General features: G+C 40.9%; 1 protein-coding gene across 4 annotated transcripts in view; it reads left to right on the top strand.

Moving 5' to 3' along the window:
- Nucleotides 1–26,866, top strand: part of arhgap15 (Rho GTPase activating protein 15) — an 806,049-nt gene that overhangs the window by 212,280 nt on the left and 566,903 nt on the right. For all 4 annotated transcript variants that reach the window (XM_068034997.1, XM_068035000.1, XM_068034998.1 and 1 more), the window contains 2 exons: nt 12,688–12,775; nt 25,488–25,577. In XM_068034997.1, coding sequence (XP_067891098.1) covers nt 12,688–12,775; nt 25,488–25,577 — 178 coding nt within the window. The remainder of the gene's footprint in view (nt 1–12,687; nt 12,776–25,487; nt 25,578–26,866) is intronic.

The raw sequence follows: 26,866 nt of genomic DNA, 5'->3' as shown, positions 1-26,866 counted from the left end.
TTCAGGGCCACAGAGACTATTTGGCAGTAATTATTACTTAGCATGCTGTTAAAAATCACTTATTACTGAATACATGAGCCCTAACTTTTACTGCCATGTTTAATGGGGAACTAATAGTTAAGTTCATACTATTGCATTAATATCAGTTCCAAATCTAACAGTGAAGCCTGTTACAGCGCAGCCTATGGAGGAGCAAGTTATCATTGATGGCACCTTCTGAATTTTTGTGTTCAACTGTGCACGTGCGGAAGCTGGAAGTTGCTGTCCGATTTACTCTGTAATGACTGTGAGTGCTGTTAGCCTTACCATTATTAACAATGTAAAATTCAGCAGTGTTGTGTTCTGTGTTTTCTTAAAACTTTTTGCTGCCTATATTTTAAACAGCTGTGTATACATTGATTTTCCTGTTTGGGATCCCATGAAAAGGGAGCTAATAATTTTCTGCTGTGGTGATCATTAAGCTAGTAAAAGGCTGGATAGTCATAAACAAGTTTGTAAAAACAGTTAAAAATCATTACTGCATTCATGAATGATCCTTTTATTCGGTACAAGATATCACATATATAGGAAATTAAATACCAATCACCTTTTTATGGGTCTGTAAAATATATTCTGTAGAAGTAAATTTGTGTGCCTAAGGAACAGACTGCAACATTTGAAAACAGTATCACGGAACTGCTTTTAAATGTTGCAGTCTGTTCCAATGAATATTGATTCTACTTTCATGATGTTGGACTCATTGGGATTTGCATACGAATCCAATATCTGTTTTCCAGTTAATTCATGAACCAGCAGGTGCTATACACTTATCCTCTCCCTGCATTAAAATCAAGATTCATTGCACAGTCTTCCTCCCTAACTCATTCTTTTCCAGGACCTTAAAACTGTGGAACTTATTGCTTCCCTCAATCTTTCCCTTTTACATCAAGAGGCAAGCTTTTAAAACTCATGTTCAGCATCATTTAACCACTGCTCCTTGATATATCCTGTCTTCTTTACTAATCTTTTCAATGTTGCTGCAAACTTAACCCTTGCCTTGCTTTCTCAATTTAAAATAAAAACAAGAAATGCTGGAACCACTCAGCAGGTCTGGCAGCATCTGTGGAAAGAGAAGCAGAGTTAACGTTTCGGGTCAGTGACCCTTCTTCGGAACTGACCCAAAACGTTAACTCTGCTTCTCTTTCCACAGATGCTGCCAGACCTGCTGAGTGGTTCCAGCATTTCTTGTTTTTATTTCAGATTTCCAGCATCCGCAGTATTTTGCTTTTATTTCTCAATTTAAACATAGATTTCAAACCACAAATGGATGCACCTTCCAAACGGTTGGTTTATCTGGCAGATTTTCCTCAAGCGTACTTTGTTCATTGTTTTATCACTGGTAGTTGGGTTTTAAACTCAGAACAAATGATTCCTTTTTAATTTGCAGTTTAAGTGTGTGCATGTGTGTGTGTATACATTTTTTATTTAAATCTCTCTTTTTAATTTAACTTCAGTTGCTTGTAGTAAAATAAATATCAATTTAAATCAGTAGAAAAATACTGCACGAACAGGCCAAAATTATTAAAAGGATTAGTTTGGTGTTTTGGAGAAATCAGAAATGGCAGTCACGCCACTTGTATACACCACACATACAAAGCCTGAGATCAAATTAAACTGGTTCAGAGTCTGAGATGTTGGCTGGTGTCAGATACAGTTGTACAAATTTCCACACCCAGAGGCCTTTGTGTACATTAAATAACATACGAATTAGGAGCAGGAGTAGGCCACTAGGGCCTTCAAGCCTGCTTTCCATTCAATAAGTTCATGGTTGAACTGATTACTCCACATTTCCACCTACCCCCAATAACCTTCCACACCAAGAATCGATCTACCTCTACCTTAAAAATATTCAAAGACTCTGCCTCCACTGCCTTTTGAGGAAGAGAATTCCAAAGACTTACGACACTCTAAGAGAAAAAAAAATTCCTCATCTCTGACTTAAATGGGCGACCCCTTATTTTTAAACAGTGACCCCTGGTTCTAGATTCTCCCACAAGGGGAAACATCTTTCCATATCCATCCTGTCAAAACTCCTCAGGATTTTATATGTTTCAATCAAGTCATCTCTTACTCTTCTAAATTCCAGTGGATACAAGCCTAGGCAGTCTAATCTTTCCTCATAAGACAGCCTGCCTATTCCAACTAATAGTCTAATAAACCTTCTCAGTACTGCCTCCAACGCATTTACATCCTTCCTTAAATAAGGAGACCAGTACTGTACACAGTACTCCAGATGTGGTCTCACCAATGCCCTGTGTAGCTGAAGCATATTCAATTCCCCTCGTGATAAACGATAACATTCTATTAGCTTTTCTAGTTAGGTGCTGTGCCTACATACTAACCTTTTGCAATTCATGCACTGGGACACCCAGATCCCTCTGCATCTCAGAGCTCTGCAATTTCTCACCATTTAGATAATATGCTTTTTTATTTTTCCTGCCAAAGTGGACAATTTCCCACTTTCCCACATTATGCTCCATTTGCCAGGTCTTTGCCCACTCACTTAACCTATCTATATCCCTTTGTAGGCCACTTATGTCCTCTTCACAAGTTACTTTCCTACCTATCTTTGTAGCAACTATACCTTCGGTCCCTTCATCTAAGTCATTCATATAAATTGCAAAAAGTTGAGGCCCCAGCACAGATCCCTGTGGCACATCACTCATTACATCTTGCCAACCAGAAAATGACCCATTTATGGCTACTCTCTGTTTCCTGTTAGCTCGCTAATCTTCTATCCATACCAATATGTTACCCCCTACACCATGAGTTTTTATTTTCTGTAATAACCTTTGATGTGGCACCTTGTCAAATGCCTTCTGGAAATCTAAGTACAATACATCCACCAGTTTCCCTTTATCCATAGCACATGTAAGTCCCTCAAAGAGCTCCAATAAATTGGTTAAACATGATTTCCCTTTCACAAAACCATGTTGACTCTGCCTGATTATCTTGAATTTTTCTAAATGTCCTGCTATAATGTCTTTAATAATAGCTTCTAACATTTTCCCTAAGACAGATGTTAAGCTAACTGGCCTGTAGTTTCCTGCTTTCTGTCTCCCTCCCTTCTTGAATAAAGGAGTTACGTTCACTATTTTCCAATCCAACAGAACCTTTCCCGAATCTAGGGAATTTTGGAAAATTAAAACTAAGGCATCAACTGTCTCACTAGCCACTTCTTTTAACACCCTAGGATGAAGTTCATCAGGACCCGGGGACTTGTCAGCCTGCAGCTCCAACAATTTGTTCAGTACCACTTCTCTGGTGACTGTAATTTTCTTGAGTTCCTCTTTTCCTTCCATTTCCTGACTTACAGCTAATGCTGGGATGTTACTTGTATCCTCAATAGTAAAGACTGATGTAAAATATCTGTTCAATTCATCTGCCATCTCATTATCCATTATTAATTCCCCAGACTCACTTTCTATAGGACCAACGCTCATTTTGTTAACTTTTCTTTAAAAACATCTATAGAAATTCTTACTATCTATCTTTATATTTCTCGCTAGCTTTCTCTCGTACTCTAATTTTACCTTCCTTATCAATATTTTAGCCATTCTTTGCTGTTTTTTTATATTCTGTCCAATCTTCTGACCTACCAACCATCTTTGTGCAATTATAGGCTTTTTCTTTAAGTTTGATACAATCTTTAAATGTTTTAGTTAACCACGGATGGTGGGTCCCACCCTTGAAATTTTTCTTTCTTGTTGAAATGTATCTATTCTGTGTATTCTGAAATATCCCCTTAAATATCTGCCACTGCATCTCAATTGACCTATCCCTTATATAATATAAAAGCAAAATACTGCGGATGCTGGAAATCTGAAGTAAAAACAAGAAATGCTGGAACCACTCAGCAGATCTGGCAGCATCTGTGAAAAGAGAAACAGAGTTAACGTTTCAGGTCAGTGACCCTTCTTCGGAACTGACAAATATTAGAAAAGTCACAGGTTATAAGCAAGTGAGGTGGGGGTGGGGCAAGAGATAACAAAGGAGGTGTAGATTGGACCAGGCCACATAGCTGACCAAAAGGTCACGGAGCAAAGGCAAACAATATGTTGATGGTGTGTTGAAAGACAAAGCATTAGTACAGATGTAACAGGTGTTAATGCACTGAATATTGAACAACAGCAAGTGCAAACCTGAAAAAAAAACAGTGGGTAAGCAAACTGAACAAACTAAGATGAAATGAAATAAATGCAAAAAAAAAGATTGTAAAAAATGTAAAAAAAGAATGTAAAAAAAAAAGAAGAAAAAAATAAAAAATAAAAAAAATAACTCAAAATAAAAGTAAAATGGGGGGCTGTCATGCTCTGAAATTATTGAACTCAATGTTAAGTCCGGCAGGCTGTAGTGTGCCTAATTGGTAGATGAGATGCTGTTCCTCGAGCTTGTGTTGATGTTCACTGGAACACTGCAGCAATCCCAGGACAGAGATGTGAGCATGAGAGCTGGGGGGAGTGTTGAAATGGCAAGCAACCGGAAGCTCAGGGTCCTGCTTGTGGACTGAGTGGAGATGTTCCGCAAAGCGGTCACCCAGTCTGCGCTTGGTCTCCCCAATGTAGAGGAGACCACACTGTGAGCAGCGAATGCAGTATACTACATTGAAAGAAGTACAAGTAAATCGCTGCATCACCTGAAAGGAGTGTTTGGGGCCTGGGATAGTGAGGAGAGAGGAGGTAAATGGGCAGGTATTACATCTCCTGCGATTGCAGGGGAAGGTGCCATGGGACGGGGACGAGGTGGTGGGGGTAATGGAGGAGTGGACCAGGGTGTCGCGGAGGGAACGATCCCTTCGGAATGCTGACAGGGGAAGGGAGGGGAAGATGCGACTGGTAGTGGCATCACGCTGGAGGTGGTGGAAATGGCGGAGGTGATCCTTTGGATATGGAGGCTGATGGGGTGGAAAGTGAGGACAAGGGGAACCCTGTCACGGTTCTGGGAGGGAGGGGAAGGGGTGAGGGTAGAGGTGCGGGGAATGGGCCGGACACGGTTGAGGGCCCTGTCAACCACAGTGGGGGGAAATCCTCGGTTGAGGAAAAAGGAGGTCATATCAGAAGCACCGTCATGGAAGGCAGCATCATCAGAGCACATGCGTCGGAGACGGAGAAACTGGGAGACTGGAATGGAGTCCTTACAGGAGGTAGGGTGTGAAGAAGTGTAGTCGAGGTAGCTGTGGGAGTTGGTGGGCTTATAATGGATATTAGTAGACAACCTATCCCCAGAGATGGAGACAGAGAAGTCGAGGAAGGGAAGGGAAGTGTCAGAGATGGACCATGTAAAGGTGAGAGAAGGGTGGATTTGCCAGTTCACTTTAGCTAGCTCTGCTTTCATGCCCTCATAACTGCCCTTATTTAGGTTTAAAGTACTAGTCTTGGATCCACTCTTCTCTCCCGCAAACTGAATGTAAAATTCATTCATGTTTTGTTCGCTGCTACCTAGAGGCATCTTACTTATGAGGTCATGGATTAATCCTATCTCGTTGCACAATAATATAGTATAGTCTAGTATAGTCTAGTGTAGCCTGCTCTCTGGTTGGCTCCAGATGGTATTGTTCCAAGAAATTATCCCGAAAACATTCTATGTACTCCTCATCTAGGCTACCTCTGCCCATCTGATTTTTCCAGTCTATGTGTAGGTTAAAATCCCCCATAGGTTTTGCTCTACCTTTCTGAACAAGCTGCCATTATTTCTTCCTTTATACCCCATCCTACAGTGCGGTTAATGTTAGATGGCCTGTACACCACTTCCACAAGTGACTCCTTGCCTTTATGATTTCTCATCTCTACACAAACTGCTTCTACATCCTGGTCTCCTGAACTTAGGTCATCCCTCTCTATTGCGCTAATACCATTATTAATTAACAGAGCTACCCCTCCACATTTTCCTACCTTCCTGTCGTTCCTAAATGCCATGCATCCTTCAATATTCAGGTCCCAATCTCTGTCGCCCTGCAGCCATGTCTCTGAAATAGCTATCAGATCATACTTATTTATTTTTATTTGTGCTCTCAGTACATTTAATCATATTGTAATCCAACAATGCAGTTTGATTGAAACATAGGTCCCAAAGATAATAACCCACTGTATTAGCCATTCTTGTTAACATTTACACTTTCTTCACCAAAGCACTTTATAATGACTGGCGAATACATTCTAATAGCTGTGATCCCACTTTCTAAAATGTATTTATTTGTTGATTTTAGTGATCAGCCAATAATTACCACAGAGTAGATTACAAAAAAAGCTCAATCATTTTAAGGATACAGTACTTTTATTAATAATGTGCAAAATTACAGAACTGTGTATGAATTCTAATATGTAGTTCCAACTATGCAGTTCTTCTTTTCTTTTTTCTTTTGGGCCTCCTTATCTCGAGAGACAATGGATACGCACCTGGAGGTGGTCAGTGGTTTGTGAAGCAGCGCCTGGAGTGGCTATAAAGGCCAATTCTAGAGTGACAGGCTCTTCCACAGGTGCTGCAGAGAAATTTGTTTGTCGGGGCTGTTGCACAGTTGGCTCTCCCCTTGCACCTCTGTCTTTTTTCCTGCCAACTACTAAGTCACTTCGACTCGCCACATTTTAGCCCTGTCTTTATGGCTGCCCGCCAGCTCTGGCGAACGCTGGCAACTGACTCCCACGACTTGTGATCAATGTTACAGGATTTCATGTTGCGTTTGCAGACGTCTTTAAAGCAGAGACGTGGACGGCCGGTGGGTCTGATACCAGTGGCGAGCTCGCTGTACAATGTGTCTTTGGGGATCCTGCCATCTTCCATGCGGCTCACATGGCCAAGCCATCTCAAGCGCCGCTGACTTAGTAGTGTGTACAAGCTGGGGATGTTGGCCGCCTCGAGGACTTCTGTGTTGGAGATACGGTCCTGCCACCTGATGCCAAGTATTCTCCGGAGGCAGCGAAGATGAAATGAATTGAGACGTCGCTCTTGGCTGGCATACGTTGTCCAGGCCTCGCTGCCATAGAGCAAGGTACTGAGGACACAGGCTTGATACACTCGGACTTTTGTGTTCAGTGTCAGTGCGCCATTTTCCCACACTCTTGGCCAGTCTGGACATAGCAGTGGAAGCCTTACCCATGCGCTTGTTGATTTCTGCATCTAGAGACAGGTTACTGGTGATAGTTGAGCCTAGGTAGGTGAACTCTTGAACCACTTCCAGAGCGTGGTCGCCAATATTGATGGATGGAGCATTTCTGACATCCTGCCCCATGATGTTCGTTTTCTTGAGGCTGATGGTTAGGCCAAATTCATTGCAGGCAGCCGCAAACCTGTCGATGAGACTCTGCGGGCACTCTTCAGTGTGAGATGTTAAAGCAGCATCGTCAGCAAAGAGGAGTTCCCTGATGAGAACTTTCCGTACTTTGGACTTCGCTCTTAGACGGGCAAGGTTGAACAACCTGCCCCCTGATCTTGTGTGGAGGAAAATTCCTTCTTCAGAGGACTTGAACGCATGTGAAAGCAGCAGGGAGAAGAAAATCCCAAAAAGTGTGGGTGCGAGAACACAGCCCTGTTTCACGCCACTCAGGATAGGAAAGGGGTCTGATAAGGAGCCACCATGTTGAATTGTGCCTTTCATATTGTCATGGAATGAGGTGATGATACTTAGTAGCTTTGGTGGGCATCCGATCTTTTCTAGTAGTCTGAAGAGACCACGTCTGCTGACGAGGTCAAAGGCTTTGATGAGATCAATGAAAGCAATGTAGAGGGGCATCTGTTGTTCACGGCATTTCTCCTGTATCTGACGAAGGGAGAACAGCATGTCAATGGTCGATCTAATTTTAATGTAATTTAAACAAAAAATTAACTCAAAAAGTCAGTACCGTTCAATAAATGGGCTGGATTTTCAAAATGGAGTCAAGAATCTGACGTCCGGATGATTTCCGGGTCGCGACCCCGTGCCTCAGCTGTGACACAATCTTCAAATGGTCATGCCCTAATTGGGCAGTCGGTGAGCTCAGTGCACAGTTAGTGGTGCCTAGAGTCTGCAGGAGGTGGGAGCTGCCTGCCTGGCACCAGAGGAGAAGACAAGCAGCAGCCATGAAGTGGTCTGCCACTGCCTTGCCGAGGATGGCAGGCAGCTCCTCAGAGGGCCAGTTGAGGCAGTGGTTCCATAATGAAAAAAAAAATGCCCTGCTCAGCGCGAGATCCTGTTAGGCCAAAAATATTTTTGGCTCAAACAACAAAGTTATGCCCTTGTCCGCTATGAGCACAACAGCTGTGTGCTATCGTGCACCAAACTGGTCAGGCTCGTCGGATTGCTGTTTGAAAATCGCAGTGCAGACCCCCTCCCCATTGGCTCCCTTAACGAGCTCCTAAAGGATCTTGATGGCCTCTTAATTGGAGGCGAACAGCTTACCCATTCCTTCCCTCCCGCACTCACATTAAAATTTGCGGACTATCCTGGAAGCATCAGGCTCCGGAGATGACCTCCGGGACTGTGATTTTTAATTCGCATCCACAACGGGTCCTGACCCAGCGGCCCTTTCAAAATCCAGCTCAATGTGTCTATTGGAGCTAGAAACTAACTCTTCATTATTGGGACAACTATAAGTATTTGTATGTTAAATTCAAGTCAGCTGAAGTATTTTAACCTGAAAATAAGCAAGAACATTAAACAGTTATATCAAGATAGTAACCACAAATTAAAAAGGATAAATAGAATATTTTGCATTCTTTTATAAAAAGGTGATTTTTTAAAATACACACTTCATTTCCATTCAGTGGAATTGCTGATCTAAACATAATTGAGGTACGCTAGCAAAGCATTGTATTTCTCAGTAAACTTCAGTAGTTCCTGATTTATCAAAATCTAATTGTGCTAAAAGGGCCGTCAATACTAGTTATTTCTGTCAGGAGCTACATTTGTTATACCTGAAGGCATTTGAATTTTTTTTTAAATGTTGTCTGCCTTTCATCTCACCTACTGTCTGGCTTTCAGTTTCTGTGACGATTACTTTGTTCTAGCTGTTTCAGAATAGATTCATGTGCTAACAGGAACAGACAGGAAGAGTAAGAAAAGAAAAGACAAATGTAATAAATTCAACCTGGCTCACACCACAGGGAGACCTTTGCTTGCATTTGATTCTCTGCAGCCCCGTTCATAAATCTCTTCCGTACACATCAGTAGACTGTGAAATCCTAGAGGAGTTCACATTCTTGGCATCCTAATTATACAGACGTTACTAACTGCACAATAAAATGGGCTTTTAAAAAATAATAAAATTACCATTTAGTATTTTCCTCATATCGCCATTTCATAAGTGCTGCTGATTTTGCTACCATCTGGTGGCTATTTGAGGACATGTCACATAGGAAAGCTGATTTTTCTGCCCCCTATAGACACACATTTTTAAATGGTTAATGATGACACTTAATATCAATCCCTATGGATAAAGTACTTAATAGGCATTGATACTAATATACACCCAACAAGTCCATCATCTCATGTAGTTTCAAGATACTGCAGTGACTTGTGCCATCCATATTTGTGTCACTGGTGCCTGTTTATGATTTCAACATATGGCACAGTGGCGCAGTGGTTAGCACCACAGCCTCACAGCTCTGGGGACCCAATTCTGGGTACTGCCTGTGCGGAGTTTGCAAGTTCTCCCTGTGACCGTGTGAATTTTCGCCGGGTGCTCCGGTTTCCTCTGACAGCCAAAGACTTGTGGGTTGATAGGTAAATTGGCCATTGTAAATTGCCCCTAGTGTCGGTAGGTGGTAGGGAATATGGGATTACTAGGGTTAGTATAAATGGGTGGTTGTTGGTCGGCACAGACTCGGTGGGCCGAAGGGCCTGTTTCAGTGCTGTATCTCTAAAATAAAATAAATACATCATCTAAATCAAAAAGACTTGCATTTTTATAGCAACTTTCACGACCTTAGGGCGTCTTAAAGCACTTTACAGCCAATTAAGTAGTTTTGAAGTGGAATCACAGTTGTAATGTGGGAAACACGGCAGCCAATCTGTGGACAGTAAGCTCCCAGAAATGTAGCAATAAAGTACCAAACAATCTTAAGTTGATTAGCTATAGAACTGTGTTCTTTATTGTAGAGTAACACACTTACAAGAGAGCTCTATCGTGTATGTTTGACTTGGCCATTGTAAAAATTGCCCCTAGTGTAGGTAGGTGGTAGGGCAATTGAGGGAACGTGGGGATGTGAGAGGGAAAAATGGGATTAATGTAGGATTAGTATAAATGGGTGGTTGATGGTCGGCACGGACTCAGTGGGCCAAAGGGCCTGTTTCGGTGCTGTATCTGTCTATGACTCTATAACTGATCACATGTTGGATGACATCACTTCCTGTGATGCTGTGTGGAGTACTTACATTGTTCAAGTGATATCACAACAATAATGACCAGATAATCTGTTTTTTGTGATGTTGGGATAAATGTTGAGGGATAAATGTTGGCTAGGACACTGCTGTTCTTCAAAATAGCACAGTGGGATCTTTTACACCCAGCTGAGAGGACAAACAGAGCCTCAGTTTAACGTCTCATCCATAAAACAGCACCTGTGACAGTGCAGCACTCCCTCAGTACTGCACTGGAGCATCAACCTTGATTTTTTTGTGCTCAAGTCCTGGAGTGAGAATTGAACTCTCAAACTTGTGACTCAGAGGTGAGAGTGCTACCAACTGAGTCACAGCTGACACTATATATATAACTATATCAATATAACAATCTAGCTATATGTGGCTCCTTCAGGCCCCACAAAAATAATTCAAAACTTACCTTTTTGGGCTGCTATTTTGCTGTACCACCAGTAAAACTAGTCAGAAAGTGTATAGTGCTTATGCTACCAAGTTGTCTCTTACTATGTCAGTCAAGGTCCTAGGTACTTCCCTGAACTCCAATTTGCATACTAAAAAAGCTTACCACATGAAATAGGCAGGTGCTTTAGAGTTCCAGTGTTGGATTCTTTAAAAATGGCAGCAGAAGGATAATCAGGTCGGGTGCCAGTCAGTCTACTGACCCCATTTTGAGGCATTTTATGCCCTGTTAATGCTAATTTGGGTGAGTTAAAATTGACCCTACCTTCGGGACTTCTCTTTACCTAAAGCTGGGCAGAGCAGAGCATGCACGGGGCACACTCCATCTAGTTTCATACAAAAATGGTAATTGAGCTACTAAGTATGCTTGTTCACAAAAGTCTTAAATCAGAAAATGTTAAAATACTTACCACAAGGATGTGTTCTAATATAAGATGTGGCAATTTGTTTTTTGCTAAGGAAACAATACATAAAGTTTTTAATTTATCATAATCAATAACTGCCTGGGAGATTTAAAACATTACCTTTTCCTCTCGTCATTTGCTGTACAAGATAGATTTCTGCTGTTGGTGCTGTCTACTATTATGACTATCCCTTAATAATGTACTTTTGCAAAGATATGCCTTTGCATAGCTGGTATAACATCCTCTTCTCAAATTTATCATGTTTCATGGATAGAGCATCTGTTTTGCAATGTGTAGCTGCCTTATGCCTAAGCTAGAGCTACGGAATAGACCCAGGTGTGACATGACCTCTACTTATTGTTCTTTTTCTTTCATTACTAGGCCTGCCGGGTCTAGTGCTAATTTTAGTAAGATAGCATAGACACTACCCTGTGGCTGCATTACTTTTATAATTCTTCAACATGAATGCAATTGATACTTATATGAAGGAAAAGAAACAGGAAATTTCATCCACTTGGTTCAGTTACGAAATACACTATATTGTTTGGAATTGAGCAGTAGGAAAGTGCCAGATTTCATCCCTAGTCTGTGTTGAGCTAACTGATCTCAATCAGGGTAATACCTCAATATTCCTGAGCAATGGAGGAGAGAGAGAAAACAATAATGGGCATTCTCTCTCCCAATCATTGTCTACTACTAGATGAGTACTGGAGAGCATCAGTTCGCCTGTGATGCTTTCACAGTCAAATAGCCTGCCAATACTCACTGTCTGAGTTCAGATATGCAGAATGGCAATTTGATCAAAGTACTCGAGGGTAACCAGCATCCTTGGAACCATACCCCAGCTTGAATCAGCACTTTCAAGCAAGAGGCGGGAAAAATTAATTGAAATTTATTTCAACATCTTCAGGTATGTCCTGGTTTAGTATAAGGGCAGTAATAGGATTGACAATGTTAAATGCACATTACCTGTGAGTTATATCTGGTTAAACAATAATGAAGGAAGTTCCCAACACTGGTGTGAAATTAAGGGCTGCTCTGTTTCAAAAGTCGCAGAATTTCAAAGCACAGCACTCGATGACAAGTTTTTGTAGCACTAAAGTGCTTCCTGGAAATCAGTGGGGAAGGACAAGGATCATAAAAATGAGATGAAAGCACACTTTTTTTCTGGTAATGATGGTATGTTTGTTCTGAATTTCTGCTACTCTCTATTCTGAACCCTAACCCTAAACTTCAGGGGAACAGATTTCAGCATCAAAGTTGTTGCAGTTTGTTTTGTGTTCAAGGTGTAGCAGAAGCACATTAAATGGTTCAGAATTTAACAACAAACTTCTTGTCCGCTTAATTACTAACAGATTCATTGATAGGACATTGCACTAAGATTGATAGTTATGGATATTCTGCACTGCTACTACATTTGGTCCAAGGACATCAAGATTTTGCTTCTTTTTTCAGGAAAAACTGGACCAATTCTTGGGTTTGCCTGGAGGGAAACAAAATTGAATTCTACAAAGAACGCAAACAACAAAGTTTAGCCAGTTTGGTAAGCTCTTCTAAAGATATCAGTTGTGAAACTTGTTAAAGTGAGACCTGCACTTGATGTGTAGACTTTGATCTGCAGCTAAATGTCTCATGCTGTCTGTTAATCAGTTTGAAGGTGGGATACAAATAACTGCAGCATTGAATAAAAGCGAGCCTTAAGGAAGACACAAGACCACCGATTTTCTTTCCCATGCAGTTGGCATTAATAACTAACTGTGACAGATGCGGGTAAAAAAAAAAAATAAGGATTTTGACTGTATGGCAGCAGTTGTTACCTTGCAGCTGATAGATGCTCAGGGAAAAGCAAGGCTCGCATCTCCATGTGGGATTAAGGCCAGGGAGCAGACAGTCACACAGTGTGTGTAGAAGAGAGCTGCCTTTGATGATAGCCCACTGCTAAGTGCTCTCAAGGGTGGGCAGGACCTGCCAAACCTTATTGAAGTGATGTGCGGCTGGGAAGGTGTACTTGTGCAGGAGTCAAAGTGAATAAAGTCTTTTGACTAAAATCTATTACTCTGATTGTCATGCAGGCATTTTGTCAGCTTTTAACATGTGACTCCCATATTAATTCTGACAAAATGTCCAAGATATCATTCAAAGAAACTGAAACGTTAAGCGCTAAAGGAAATGCATACTGTATATCATAGCCTTACACATGGTCTTAATAGCTGAAAGAGAAGTCCTCCCCAACTAGGTTGACGAATGTACACAAAGGGAAGAAGCATAAAAGTCCAAGTATACAACTCTTTATTAAAATTTAGCAAGTTGAAAGTAATCGGCAAACACTCAGAAATAAATATTTTTATTTTATTCATATATTTTAGTGTGGAGTTCAGGTGATTTTTTAAAAAGAATCAAACATACTTCTTAAAAAATCCATATTTATACAAACATTTGGATCTGTTAAACTGATTACTTTAAAGAAGCCTAAATATGTTGTTATATATGTAGAAAACTGGTTAGCACATTCTGTGCATGTGTCGATGATGGCTGTCACATTGGTAGTTTAAAAGTGATGTGTTTATATTTTGCCATTATTTGTTTTGCTGTGATCTGTGCTTTGCATAAATAAATTCTTCTGAAGAATCCATTATGAGATGACAATGGAGTTTCTGCTTTGAGCGTAATTTGCAATCTGGGCGTAAATTGCACTGGCTTTCCGAAGGTTTCTGCTCAAACTCTTTGACATAATCAGAATGTAAAATCTTCCATGAACCAGGGCAATTGGACAGCGTAATGGAATGTATTTTTTTTGCATTGAAAAATACTCTAATGTATTTAAGAGCAGTAACATGGTAGTTTTATTAATGCAGCTGAAAATGGGTTCCTGACCAAAGAAATAAGCATTTTTATAAGAGTGGCTAGTCCAATACCTATGAGCAACCTGATTTTAAATAACAGAAAATGACTTCAAAACATTAAAATGTTAAAATTAAAATTTTTAAAACATGCCTATTGGTGCTCTTGAGCTTAAAAAGCAATTAAGCCTTCTCAAACGGTCACAAATGGAACAATTGGCAGAAACTCGCCCTGCTCTTTGGCCTGAATTTTACGACGGCCTTCGGGATCCTGATGTTGGGGCGATAAACGGCAGGTCCGCCTCAGTAACTTCACCTCAGGTGACCTCCTAATTGGCCACTGCACGCCGACCATCCAATTGGGCAGGCTGCCAGCCCAATCAGAGGGAGCTGGGCCAAGAAAGTTGAAAAATAATTCCATGGGCTGAGGGATCGAGGAGAAACCCCTTCAGGGAGAATGTTTTATGAAACTTTGTAGCCTTAACTCTCCATCCCTTGCACCGTACTAGGAAAGTGCAATCATGGAATTACATTAATAAAGTGGACATTATATAATGTAGAGAACTCGGACGGTCATTCCCAACCTAATCAGCCAGTATTTAGATTGGAAATACTCCTGCAATAATTGGGCCTGCCAACTAGCCTGGCCCCCTGGGCTGCTCCATTTAGCTGGTGGCTTTCCTGTGCGGCGTGGGTCACCTGACTGCCAGCAAAATGCCCGTGACCCCTTAAAATGGCCTCTTATTGGGCCATTAAGTATGTAAATTGTGGGCAGTTTTTTAACATCTGATCCCGCCGCTCATAAAATGCCCTAGCAGTGGGACCACGTTGGGGAGCCAAGCCAATGCGGCTCCACATGATTTTACCAGCCCCACCACCTCTTGGGGCTGGTAAAATCCCGGCCATTATTTCTGTTGGTGCAGCCAGTTTTGTTGGTGGGACCTGTTTCCAGTACCATGCTTTTTAAATGGGAGTTAAAGATTCTGGAAACTCGATTCATGCTCTGTGTAATTTGCACTTTAAATTCCTTGATCTTTTACGCTAGTTTGGCCGATTTCTGTTGAAGTGTGTTGGTTTTAGTTTCATACCTTATGAAAGGTATTTAGTGAAATTAAATGAAAAAATTTAAAACACTGTTACAGTTGTGGAGAGATGAATTTGATGGAGATGTGTTAGTGTAGCAAATAATGACATTTCTATTCTTAGATGCTCTTTTTAAAAATATTGCTGTGAGAAAAGAATATCACCCTTTTCGAATATTGAGGAACTTTTCAGGAAAATATTTGCTTGTAATTTCTATCAATAATGTTACCACCGCTAGTATGGGAAGGAGTGAGCTTAGCGGTAGCATTTCTGCCTCTAAGTCAGAAGGTGCAGGTCTTGGAAGTCCCAGTGAGTAAAAACCCAGAAGTCCAGCTCTGAATTCTGGGTTGACATGCAGCAAGATACTGGCATCTGATGGGTGGTCCCTCCTCAGCGTATGGATTGTGGGAGGCCACACAACTCTTCTGCTATATATGATATACCACCCCTTCAGCTGTCATAAAGATGGCTACAGCCATGGAAGGCGCATTCACATCGCAGCCAGTCAGACTGTTAATTAGTCTGTGACTCCTGTCACTATTTCACACTATTCTCCAGTGGAAGAGTGTGAAGATATGAGTGCTACAATAGGAGATTCACAGACCCAGGGAAATGCTATCAAATTAAAATGTGAAAGTCACTGCAGATTTCACAACATTAGAATCGGTACCAAGACTAGATCAAAACTATAGCCACAGAAGTGTGAAACAAGTATTTCGCCATCTAGCACTGTGCTCCTGCTAGGCAAATTTTTACTCAGAGTGTCATTTCCATTTTATCAACTTTTATAACATTCAATATACAATTTAAACAACTAAAGCCAGAGCATAACAAAAGCTTTCATATACTGAAATGTGCATATGCTATGACAAAAACAGAATAATAGTCACCTTCAGTCTTTTTAATTTAATGCACTTCTGTCATTCAAATTAAACCTGGCATGTTAAAATGATAGATTGCATCTCAAGAAAATGTAAAGTTTGAAAACATTCCCTTTACATCAAACAACGCTTCAGCATCAGTAAATATTTTGACAATAACTGAAATAAACATGGACAAAGAATTGTGATTTTAGTTTAAATATTTCAGAAATTCTATCTCCAGTTTTCCAAATTGAGAAAGCACATGACAATTTGGTATGATACAAGATTGATTTGGTCAGGAGGATGAACAGATAATTGGACTTTAAACATTTCCCTAGTCGTCATCAGTGCTGGCCCAGGGAAGCCCTGTAGTACTAACCGTAGAACACCTGCCTTAAAACCACAGTTACAGGTTTCTGAATGCCAATCTCAGTGAAGGTCATTCCAAATTCACCAGTACTCAGTAATTCAATGGACATTATGGTAGGATAACTCAGTTCCTGAAGAAAGAGAGCAAAACTGATACCACTTGTAGTTCTGTGGGTACAGATTCTGTTATTACTGGCAGAATGGATATCCCCTGACTGTCCTAAACTCTCAGCTGAAGGAGGAAACATGGAGGTGAGCTGTATTTTCGACCAAATAAGGGGATCAATTTAGTGAGGACAGAAAATAAAACTGCTCCATGATTGACCAGCAGAACATACAATGGCAATGGCACAAGCTGAACACTGTCAACTTTTTCTTCTTTCCTCAAGTATGATGGGACCATGCTCACATGTAATCCGGTGACAAATTAGATCATGATTGAGCCCAGCTGATTTGTTTGAAATAATACTTTGTTGAAATTCCAGTGGGCAATGGGAAAGGACAGTTTAAACTACTGAACCCAATTCAATTGCTACAAACTGAAATTTAGAGCAGGGTAGTTTATCGAGAACTTTTTTGAAGAAAATAACAAAGTTGACATGTTCCAAATCGGTAACCAATAAAACTGACATGTACAAGATAGATACATTCTGCTATATCCATTGTAAAAGTGTGTCCACAACTGTGATCTCAGGCGCAGATCATCCCAGAGTTTCTGTAGAATCAGAGCAATTGGACTTATCAGACGTTGTAGCTTATGGGGCGGAAAGGCTGGCAGATTTGGTTATTAAGCAGTCACGGAACTCAAACCTGCGACACTGAGATTATGAAACAAGTGCTCTTACTGCTACACTGCCATCATGCCTCAGGTCAAATGCTTCTTTTAACCCCAAGACAACTCAGATAAGGTATAACAAAAAGTGCATTGTATTTTTAAAAAAGTTAACAGGAACTGTCAGGGTCAACCAAAAGTCATCATCACTGAAATGTTGTCTAAAACAAATGATGTGAATTAAAATTTACTGCAATACTGGGCCAGTACTGTGATGTAGAGCATTATTTTCAGTTAGCAATGTCAGAACACCGAATTAGAATATGTATTCAAATGAAGTTTACCTTACACTGAGTATAATTTAACTAATCAGTCCAAGCTTCAGTGACAGCAAAGAGAAAGCTATAACGGAGACATATAAACAAATTAGACAGTAAACCTTAATTTATGTGATAAGTGGAATTTACTCAATCACTTAGGCTGTTCTAGTGTTTACTAAAACACAAGTAAAAAGAGCCTAAGTACTGTATTTAATGGATCTTACCCCATTATAGATGCTTTAGTTTACATATATTGAAGGAGTTATAGTCAAATACCACAAGCCATAAAACATGGACTGATAAACAAATTTAACCAATCAGTAAATTAGTGAATCCATGAACGGAATGTGTGATATCTGGCTGTTAATTATCTAGAACTTGTTTACAACTGTATCTACTATTCAAGATTAAGTGATTACAACTTCATACATTTAGATAGGTGTTTTAACTCCTTTAAGAAGATAATGATTATTCATTGTCATTTACTTCAAACCACATCAATTTATTTTCTTTTGTTTAATTATTTGCTTGCAGTGCAGTAGAGTGATGGTTCAGGTATTATGTGTAGAATTACAGTCCCTGCTTCATGCTTATGTTTATTTACAACCAGGCCCAGATCATCAACATTTTACATAACAAATGTGCATTGTGCTGTCATTTTACATTGATCAAATCATAAGATGGGAGGGAAATTTTCGTGTGCATCAAAGAAAATCTTTATAGTCTCTCACTCATTATGGAATCAATGGAATGAAAATCAGAAGGGTTTTGTAAAGGGCAGGCAATCCACCCAGTCAGATTACCATCAAAGGATTGAAGACAAAAATCTAGGCCAGTGTTCTTCTTCTTCTTTGGCCTCCTTGTCTCGAGAGACAATGGGTAAGCGCCTGGAGGTGATCAGTGGTTTGTGGAGCAGCGCCTGGAGTGGCTATGAAGGCCAATTCTAGAGTGACAGACTCTTCCACAGGTGCTGCAGAAAAATTTGTTTGTCTGGACTATTACACAGTTGGCTCTCCCCTTGCGCCTCTGTCTTTTTTCCTGCTAACTGCTAAGTCTCTTCGACTCGCCACACTTTAGCCCCGTCTTTATGGCTGCCCACCAGTTCTGGCGATCGCTGGCAACTGACTCCCACGACTTGTGATCAATGTCACAGGACTTCATGTCGCGTTTGCAGACGTCTTTAAAGCGGAGACATGGACGGCCGGTAGGTCTGATACCAGTGGCGAGCCTGCTGTACAATGTGTCTTTGGGGATCCTGCCATCTTCCATGCGGCTCACATGGCCAAGCCATCTCAAGCGCCGCTGACTCAGTAGTGTGCATAAGCTGGGGATCTTGGCCGTCTCGAGGACTTCTGTGTTGGAGATATGGTTCTGCCACCTGATGCCAAGTATTCTCCGGAGGCAGCGAAGATGGAATGAATTGAGACGTCGCTCTTGGCTGACATACATTGTCCAGGCCTCGCTGCCATAGAGCAAGGTACTGAGGACACAGGCTTGATACACTCGGACTTTTGTGTTCCGTGTCAGTGCGCCATTTTCCCACACTCTCTTGGCCAGTCTGGACATAGCAGTGGAAGCCTTTCCCATGCGCTTGTTGATTTCTGCAACTAGACACAGGTTACTGGTGATAGTTGAGCCGAGGTAGGTGAACTCTTGAACCACTTCCAGAGCGTGGTCGCCGATATTGATGGATGGTGCATTTCTGACATCCTGTCCCATGATGTTCGTTTTCTTGAGGCTGATGGTTAGGCCAAATTCGTTGCAGGCAGCCGCAAACCTGTTGATGAGACTCTGCAGACACTCTTCAGTGTGAGATGTTAAAGCAGCATCGTCAGCAACGAGCAGTTCCCTGATGAGGACTTTCCGTACTTTGGTCTTCGCTCTTAGACGGGCAAGGTTGAACAACCTTGCGGCACAGTGGCGCAGTGGTTAGCACCGCAGCCTCACAGCTCCAGTGACCCGGGTTCAATTCCAGGTACTGCCTGTGTGGAGTTTGCAAGTTCTCCCTGTGTCTGCGTGGGTTTTCTCCGGGTGCTCCGGTTTCCTCCCACAAGCCAAAAGACTTGCAGGTTGGTAGGTAAATTGGCCATTATAAATTGCCACTAGTATAGGTAGGTGGTAGGGAAATATAGGGACAGGTGGGGATGTGGTAGGAATATGGGATTAGTGTAGATTGGTGTAAAATGGGTGGTTGATGGTCGGCACAGACTCGGTGGGCCGAAGGGCCTGTCTCAGTGCTGTATCTCTAAACTAAACTAAACTAAACCTGTCCCCTGATCTTGTGTCTAGGCCAGTGTATCCCTTAACAATCTAGACAGTGCAGTATTGAGGGAATGTTGCACTGCCAGAGGTGCCATCTTTTAGATGAGATGTTAAACCGAGACTCTGTCTGGCCTTTCAGATTGACATAAAATTCCCCAAGGCACTATTCTGCAGTAGAGCAAGGGAGTCCTGATATATATTTATCTCTCACCAACATTACTAAAACAGATTATTTGGTCATAATCTTATTGCTATTGTGGGACCTTACTGTGTGCACATTGGCTGCTGTGTTTCCTACAATACAGCAATGACTTCATTTCAAAAGTACTTAATTGGCTGTAAAGTGCTTTGAGACATCTTGATGTCATGAAAAGCACCATATATATGGAAGTCTTTTTCATGTGAGCAATATAAGATCCTCCAAAAATTAACTTACAAACACACAACGAATATGTGTAAGCTACTGCAACTCAGAAATAGTTTGTTGGCACTAATCCGGTTCCTTTGGTATTGAACTATATGATTAGCGACTGGTTTGGCAGCAAGATGAAGCAGTGGCAGCATAGGCAGTAACATAGGAGACTGGTGGAGAGGAGTACAGTGACATCAGCAGTGCTGGTGGGTCAGCCTCAAGCTGACGCCATGAGACATATTACCCCCAATTGCCCTGCTCTTTCCCATTGAATCCATATAGTGCAGAATGTCCTCTTTTCAAATTCACTCCTGAAAAAAGAACATTCACTCTAAACCTAAGATTAAGCCCAACCTTAATCCTTACCGTCAACCCAAACCCTGGCCCTCACCACTAACCCTAGCCCTCAGTCTAAGCCCTAACTCTAAACCTCAGCTTATGCATATAGTTTCCTTTCAGACTGTTCAATTTGTGAAGATAGATGAAATTGAGAATTCAGGAACTTTACACCATTTCTCTGATTCTGAGATTATCCATAACAAACTTAAAACATTCACACCAGAAGATGATTTCTATTTCAAATAGGTTATCTTATCTAAACTTTTGATTCAACAGCAGCAGTACAGTTCTCTCTGCATTCTTTTTTTATTGCTGTTACACATCCATGTGAGGCAGCCTACTTCATTCATAAATTTTCAGATGGTCTACAATTATTAGCATCGATAACTTTTGACCCTGCACTTTTCAACTTAGAAGTGTTAACATATCCTCTTTGCTGGATGTAGCTACTATCACAATGGGAGCTGCAATGAGAAGCTTTTTATGTTCTCTGATGGAACATGAATGAGAGGTGTGGAGTTCAGGTTGTTGAAGATCTCAAACAGATTTATTACAGCTAACAGGTATATTCAGTACAGAGCTAACTATTTACAGGACTTGCCTCTTGATGTTGCAGTAGCAAAGTGAGACTGGCATGTAGTCACATGACTGCATCCTGGTACTCAGCTGATTAGCATACTAAGATCTTAAAGGTACATTACTCATAAAGGGAATCACACAACGGCAGTGGCTCTGAGGTGTTTTAAAAGTTTCACCGTTTACATAGCTCATAGAATCTATCATTGTATTGATGAAATGCTTAGTCCTCCACAATCCTAGTCCTGTGCTTTCAGAATAGACAATGTTCAGCCCTGACTCCAACCCACTTTCACCTTTGTAGGTGCAGTGCCAAAGTGAAGGGAAGCAGTGGCAAGGAGTGGAGCAGAGGCCAATTCTGGGGAGGTTGGGATGGTGGCAAGGTGAAATGGCTCAGCAGCAGCAGCACCAAAATCCAAGAAAAATTTATCATCATTGGTATGTTAGTAAGAAGTTGGTATGGGACAATGTGGCAGGAAGTCTCCATAATGTCATGAGATTCAACAGTCAGTGAAAGAAAAGCATCTTGCCAGAAAATGAAGAGCTGACACAGTAAGTGGCCAATCAGACAAGAGCCAGTACAGCTGATCCTGACCTACATTAACCCTAGTTATGGCCTAATATAAAATGCGTGATTCTTCTAGTGTAGTCTTTTGTGTTCCTTTGATTTCTGCATGTCACTTTAAGATGCAGACTAGCTGTATCTGTAAATTAATAAAACTCCATTGACAATGTTTATGAGCTCCAAAAATAGCACTTGCTGGCAGTTTTGTTTTTCTATAAAATTAGGCAAATGACTAACATAAGCAACTGTGGTTTATGGATCTGAGGAGCTTTTTCTGAGATGAATCAAAGTCACAGACAATATAATTATTTGCATTTAGCCTAATGTAGATAACTGGACTCAATTTCAACAGTGAACACAAGACTCATTATCCATTAGGCTTTGCCTGCTCCAAGGTGTGTATGTACGTGTGGGTATAACAGTAAGATATTAGTGCAAGCTGAGATCTTTGCTATCCTTCTTCCAACTTTTTTCCAACAACTATAATTGACATGTATTAGGACCACTGATTTTCTTGATATATATTAATGATCTGGACTTGGGCGTGCAGGGCACAATATCAAAATTTGCAGATGACACAAAACTTGGAAGTATTGTGGAGTATGAGGAGGATAGTGATAGACTTCAAGAGGACATAGACAGGCTAGTGGAATGGGTGGACATGTGGCAGATGAAATTTAAAACAGAGAAGTGTGAAGTGTTACATTTAGGTAGGAAGAATGAGGACAAGCAATAGAAAATAAAGGGTACACTACTAAAGGGGGTGCAGGAGCAGGGGCGACCTGGGGTTTATGTGCACAAATCGTTGGAGATGGCAGCGCAGGCTGAGAAAGCGGTTAATAAGGCATATGGGAGCCTCAGCTTTGTAAATAGAGGCATAGTGTGCAAAAGCAAAGGAGTTATGGTGAACCTTTATAAAACACTGGTTCGGCCTCAACTGGGGTATTGTGTCCAATTCTGGGCACCGGACTTGAGGAAGGTTGTGAAAGCAATAAAGAAAGTGCACAAAAGATTTACGAGAATGGTTCTGGGGATGAGGAACTTCAGTTATGTGGAATGACAGAGAAGCTGGAGCTGTTCTCCTTGGAGAAGAGAAGGTTGAGAGGAGATTTGATGGAGGTGGTCAAAATCATGAAAGGTCTGGACAGAGTAGATAGAAATTCTTCTCTTTGGTGGAATTGTCAAGAACCAGAGGATACTGATTTAAGGTGAATGGCAAAAGAGGCAAAGGCGACATGAGGCAAACCTTTTTAACACAGCGAGTGGTTAGGATTTTTAATGCACTAATGCAAAAGCAAAATACTGCAGATGCTGGAGATCTGCAACAAAAACAGAAAATGCTGGAAGTACATAGCAGGTTGCAGATGCTATCTGACCTGCTGAGTATTTCCAGCATTTTCTGTTTTTGCTCTAGAATGCACTGCCCGAGAGTGTTGTGGAGGCAGATTCAATTGTGGATTTCAAATGGAAATTGGATAATTACCTGAAGAGAAATAAAATTGCAGGGTGTTGGGGAAAAGGCGGGATAATGGGACTAGCTGAGTTGCTATTGCAGAGAGCCGGCACAAACATGACAGGTCGAATGGCCTCCTTCTGAGCTATAACCATTCTATGATTCGATGATTACCCACAGAGGTCAATCTCTATTAGGCTTGAGATGCCTTTCGGATGTGGTTTTGTTTGTCATTTTATTGCTGAACAGCTAGGAAATATTGCAACCATGCAGCGACCATAGCTCAATGCCAATTTTCTCTTCCTGTGACTTGGTGCTTGCTATTATTCCTGCCAGCAAAACGAAAGAATGATTGATACCTGACGTTATTTGAACCGAAGAGCTTCTGGTTCTGATTCTGACTTTCAATAGAAAGAAAAGAAAGACTTGCATTTATATAGCACCTTTCACAACCAGTTGACATCTCAAAGTGCTTTACAGCCAATAAAGTATTTTTGAAGTGTAATCACTGTAGTAATGTGAGAAAAGAAAGAAGGAAGGACTTGCATTTATATAGTGCATTTTATGACCTCAGAATGCCCTAGAAAGCTTTACTAACCACCCTTCCCAAATAGGGTGTTGGTCCGCTACTTTTTCTCAGTATAATACAATAATAATTCTGTTTTTGACCAAGTGTGCTCCTGCAATATCACCCTTTAAAAAGTCTTTAACCAAAGGGTTAACTTGCAAAATATGTTTGCACCTTTGCACAGCTTTTAGGCTCCAGATAAATAGGACGCTGCTCTAAATATCCGATAGGCTCATGGGCAGATAGTTGGGAGCGAGTACATGATTTGAATAGTGTCATCAGAAACAAAGCAGAAGTAGGATGAGAAGTTCTTCTACAACAATCTGAAACTGTGAAAAAGAGCTGGTGTGCTGAAATGAAAGTAATGTATATAGTTGAGCAGTTTTTCTAAAGCTAGCTCACCCTTTCCATACTAGAAAGAGAAAAATAAAGCCTGTTTTTAAGCAATACAACTTAATGACCATATTTCTTCAAGAGAACCAGAGCTAGACTGTACCGGATTACTGGTGAGATGCTATCACTAAACATTGTACTAATTCCTGAAACTAGCTAATTGAAGAAAAGGTGCAGATTTAGTGATTTTTGCTCTTTCATGACTTGTACATATGATGGAGGTCAGACGATGGTGCTAGAGGGCTTAAAACACATGGCACAAAATAAAATGCACTACAGCCGAGTCCTCATATGGTATACATCCAGGCTGTGGTAGATGATAATCGAGCCATGCTTTCCATGTTCAGTGTGAGATTTTCTGGAACTCCTGAGTCCAGTATCCACAGAAATCAGTGGGGACTTAGCGCACAGGATGTGTTTGGCAAAGACCTCAGGCACCATGGCTGGCTGCCACCAGCTTGTTTTTGGGCTATGAACAAAGAAAAATTATTTATAAAGCACTTTAATTATGAATTGGTTCCATAATTTTCTTTAACCCTTTAAGTATAATTTCTACACTGAAAGGTAATGGTGTTATTTTTTGTGTTACTCTGTGTATACTATGATCTAGGAAACTTTCTGCCATTCTGTACATTTTTCTGACTCTATATTGAAAAAGCCATTGGGCTAGAATAGGGACCTGGAAAATGGGACTGATTGGCATATTGAGTAGGTAGCTTCCTGGGGCTTGGACTTGATACTTCCTCCCAGAATGCCAGCATTAAAAAAGTCCCCATTCTCTGTAAGCACTCAGGGTCCTAAGTGAAATCAGTTGGTTTATTCTCGCCAGTGGTGGCAGGCCTACAGAGCAGCAAACTACCAATATCTGATAACTAAACTGACAGTCTCACTCAGAGAATTGTGATGAAAGTGAAGCAAATGAGAGAGGCAGTAGAGGGTGCTCTTTCTTATTTTGAGTTGACACACTGCTGGGGAAAAGAGGGTGTTTTACCTTGCAGCTACCCACTTTAACTGACTTGAAAGTATTTGATGTTGGTACTGGGTAACAATAGTAAAGGATTTATTCTAATCACCAGGAAATCCTTAATCTTGAAAAGCTCAAAATATCATCAAAAATGTATATATATTTAAAGTACAGATTTTAAAAAAATTATGATGTTCAAATGATATTAACAATGATTTTGTTTTAAAACTTCATTCCAGTATGAGACAGATACAAATTATGTTGCTTTCGCTGTCTAGAATTTTAATTCTTAATGTGAAATGTCCTATCTTATATAATAACTAGCACTGGAATGGGCTATTCAATACTAAACTCCAATTTCTATTTGCCCTGTCACGACAGTTCTTTTTTTCCTTTTTGAATAATCCTCACATTTTTCAATATGTGGCCACAGTTTTGAGATTTGGAGATGACATTTTTTCTCTCCTTCTGTACAGAAAACAGGCTGTAAACCAGAGAATGTGGACCTATGTGGTGCTCAGATTGATTGGGCAAAAGACAAATCCAGCAGAAAGAATGTGCTTCAGGTAGGATTTTCTTTTAGTAGCATGTTTAACTTTACGGTCACTTGCCTGCATTAATCCTTGTGTGGGTGCAAATTGTTTAGTACCTCAACTTTAACTGAAGAGCCATAATTTTCTGAAAATGAAGAATAAAAGAAAGCAAATAGAACATTATTGAGGGGAAAACATGTTGGCTGTACACATAACAGTTTCCTAACAAAATCTGGCTTGAAAGACCTTTTCTAATAATATTAAACCATGTTATTATCTCATACTTGGCTAGTATAATCCATAGATATTACAAAGACAGTGAAGAACTAATATTAGCTCCCTTTGCCCAGTGAAAACAGAGCAGTTGTGCAGTTAAAAGCACAGAGGTGGATTTACTGCTCCTTTTCCCACTCACTTTACGTCCGCTGCTATATTTCCACTCAAATTTCCATAGGCGGTCAAGGCACCCACCTGAGTCAGGCTGGAGCCTCATGAATCCATGCAAATGGAGGTCCTATGATGGACATATAATGCTAAAGCGATTTAATAGCATATTGGGCAGATTGTGTTCCACGGCTAATTTGCTCAATAAAACCTGATAGGCAAGAGGAAGATAAGTGTTCAAATTATTTTCTTGAACCAGGAAGAGCCAAAGTGCTCCTCTGGGGTCCACAAAAATAACTGCTGTCTCCAGCTCTCCCCTCCCTTCCCTACATGATTGTTCAGGCCTACCTTTCCACTGGCTGAATTGATTGCCAAGCCGCCAGATATTGCCTCATCACAGCAAGCAGCTACAGAATGCCTATTAAGGCTCTGCAGCTTGTAAGATGCATGTTAATGAGGCTTGGCCCACAAAATGGACCGGACCTCCCACCACAAGTATTGAGCAGCCGGCCCAAGCATTCCTCCAATCAGTCACCTGGATGTTAAAATTCTACCCCCCCTCCCCCCCCAACCCCCCACCTCAACCCCACTTACCTTTTGCCCTTTCCATTCCTACCCATGGATAAAAAGTTGTTTTCTCATTGATTAATCAGCCAACCATTTAATTTAAGGTTATCATTGCCAAAGGAAAATTAAGTATTTCAGTGACATTTGTGCAAACACAATAGGGTTGAAATTGCCCTGTGTGATGTTAGCAAGGTGCACATTAAGACGTTCATTTGAAATTCCTTTGTCCATTTCGGAAGAACAAACAAAGGTTTCAAATGTGGACCCTTCGTTAGGATGTTCTGACAATGGGTCCACACTAACTCCTGTTCTCTCCACTGGACTGGACAATGTCTTAAATTGATATAGTTGACAGAAATAGCGCATGAATG

The sequence above is a fragment of the Heterodontus francisci genome, chromosome 7 (genome assembly GCF_036365525.1).
Source record: "Heterodontus francisci isolate sHetFra1 chromosome 7, sHetFra1.hap1, whole genome shotgun sequence".
In the NCBI taxonomy this organism is placed as follows: domain Eukaryota; kingdom Metazoa; phylum Chordata; class Chondrichthyes; order Heterodontiformes; family Heterodontidae; genus Heterodontus; species Heterodontus francisci.
This window is presented reverse-complemented; position numbering and strand designations above follow the sequence as displayed.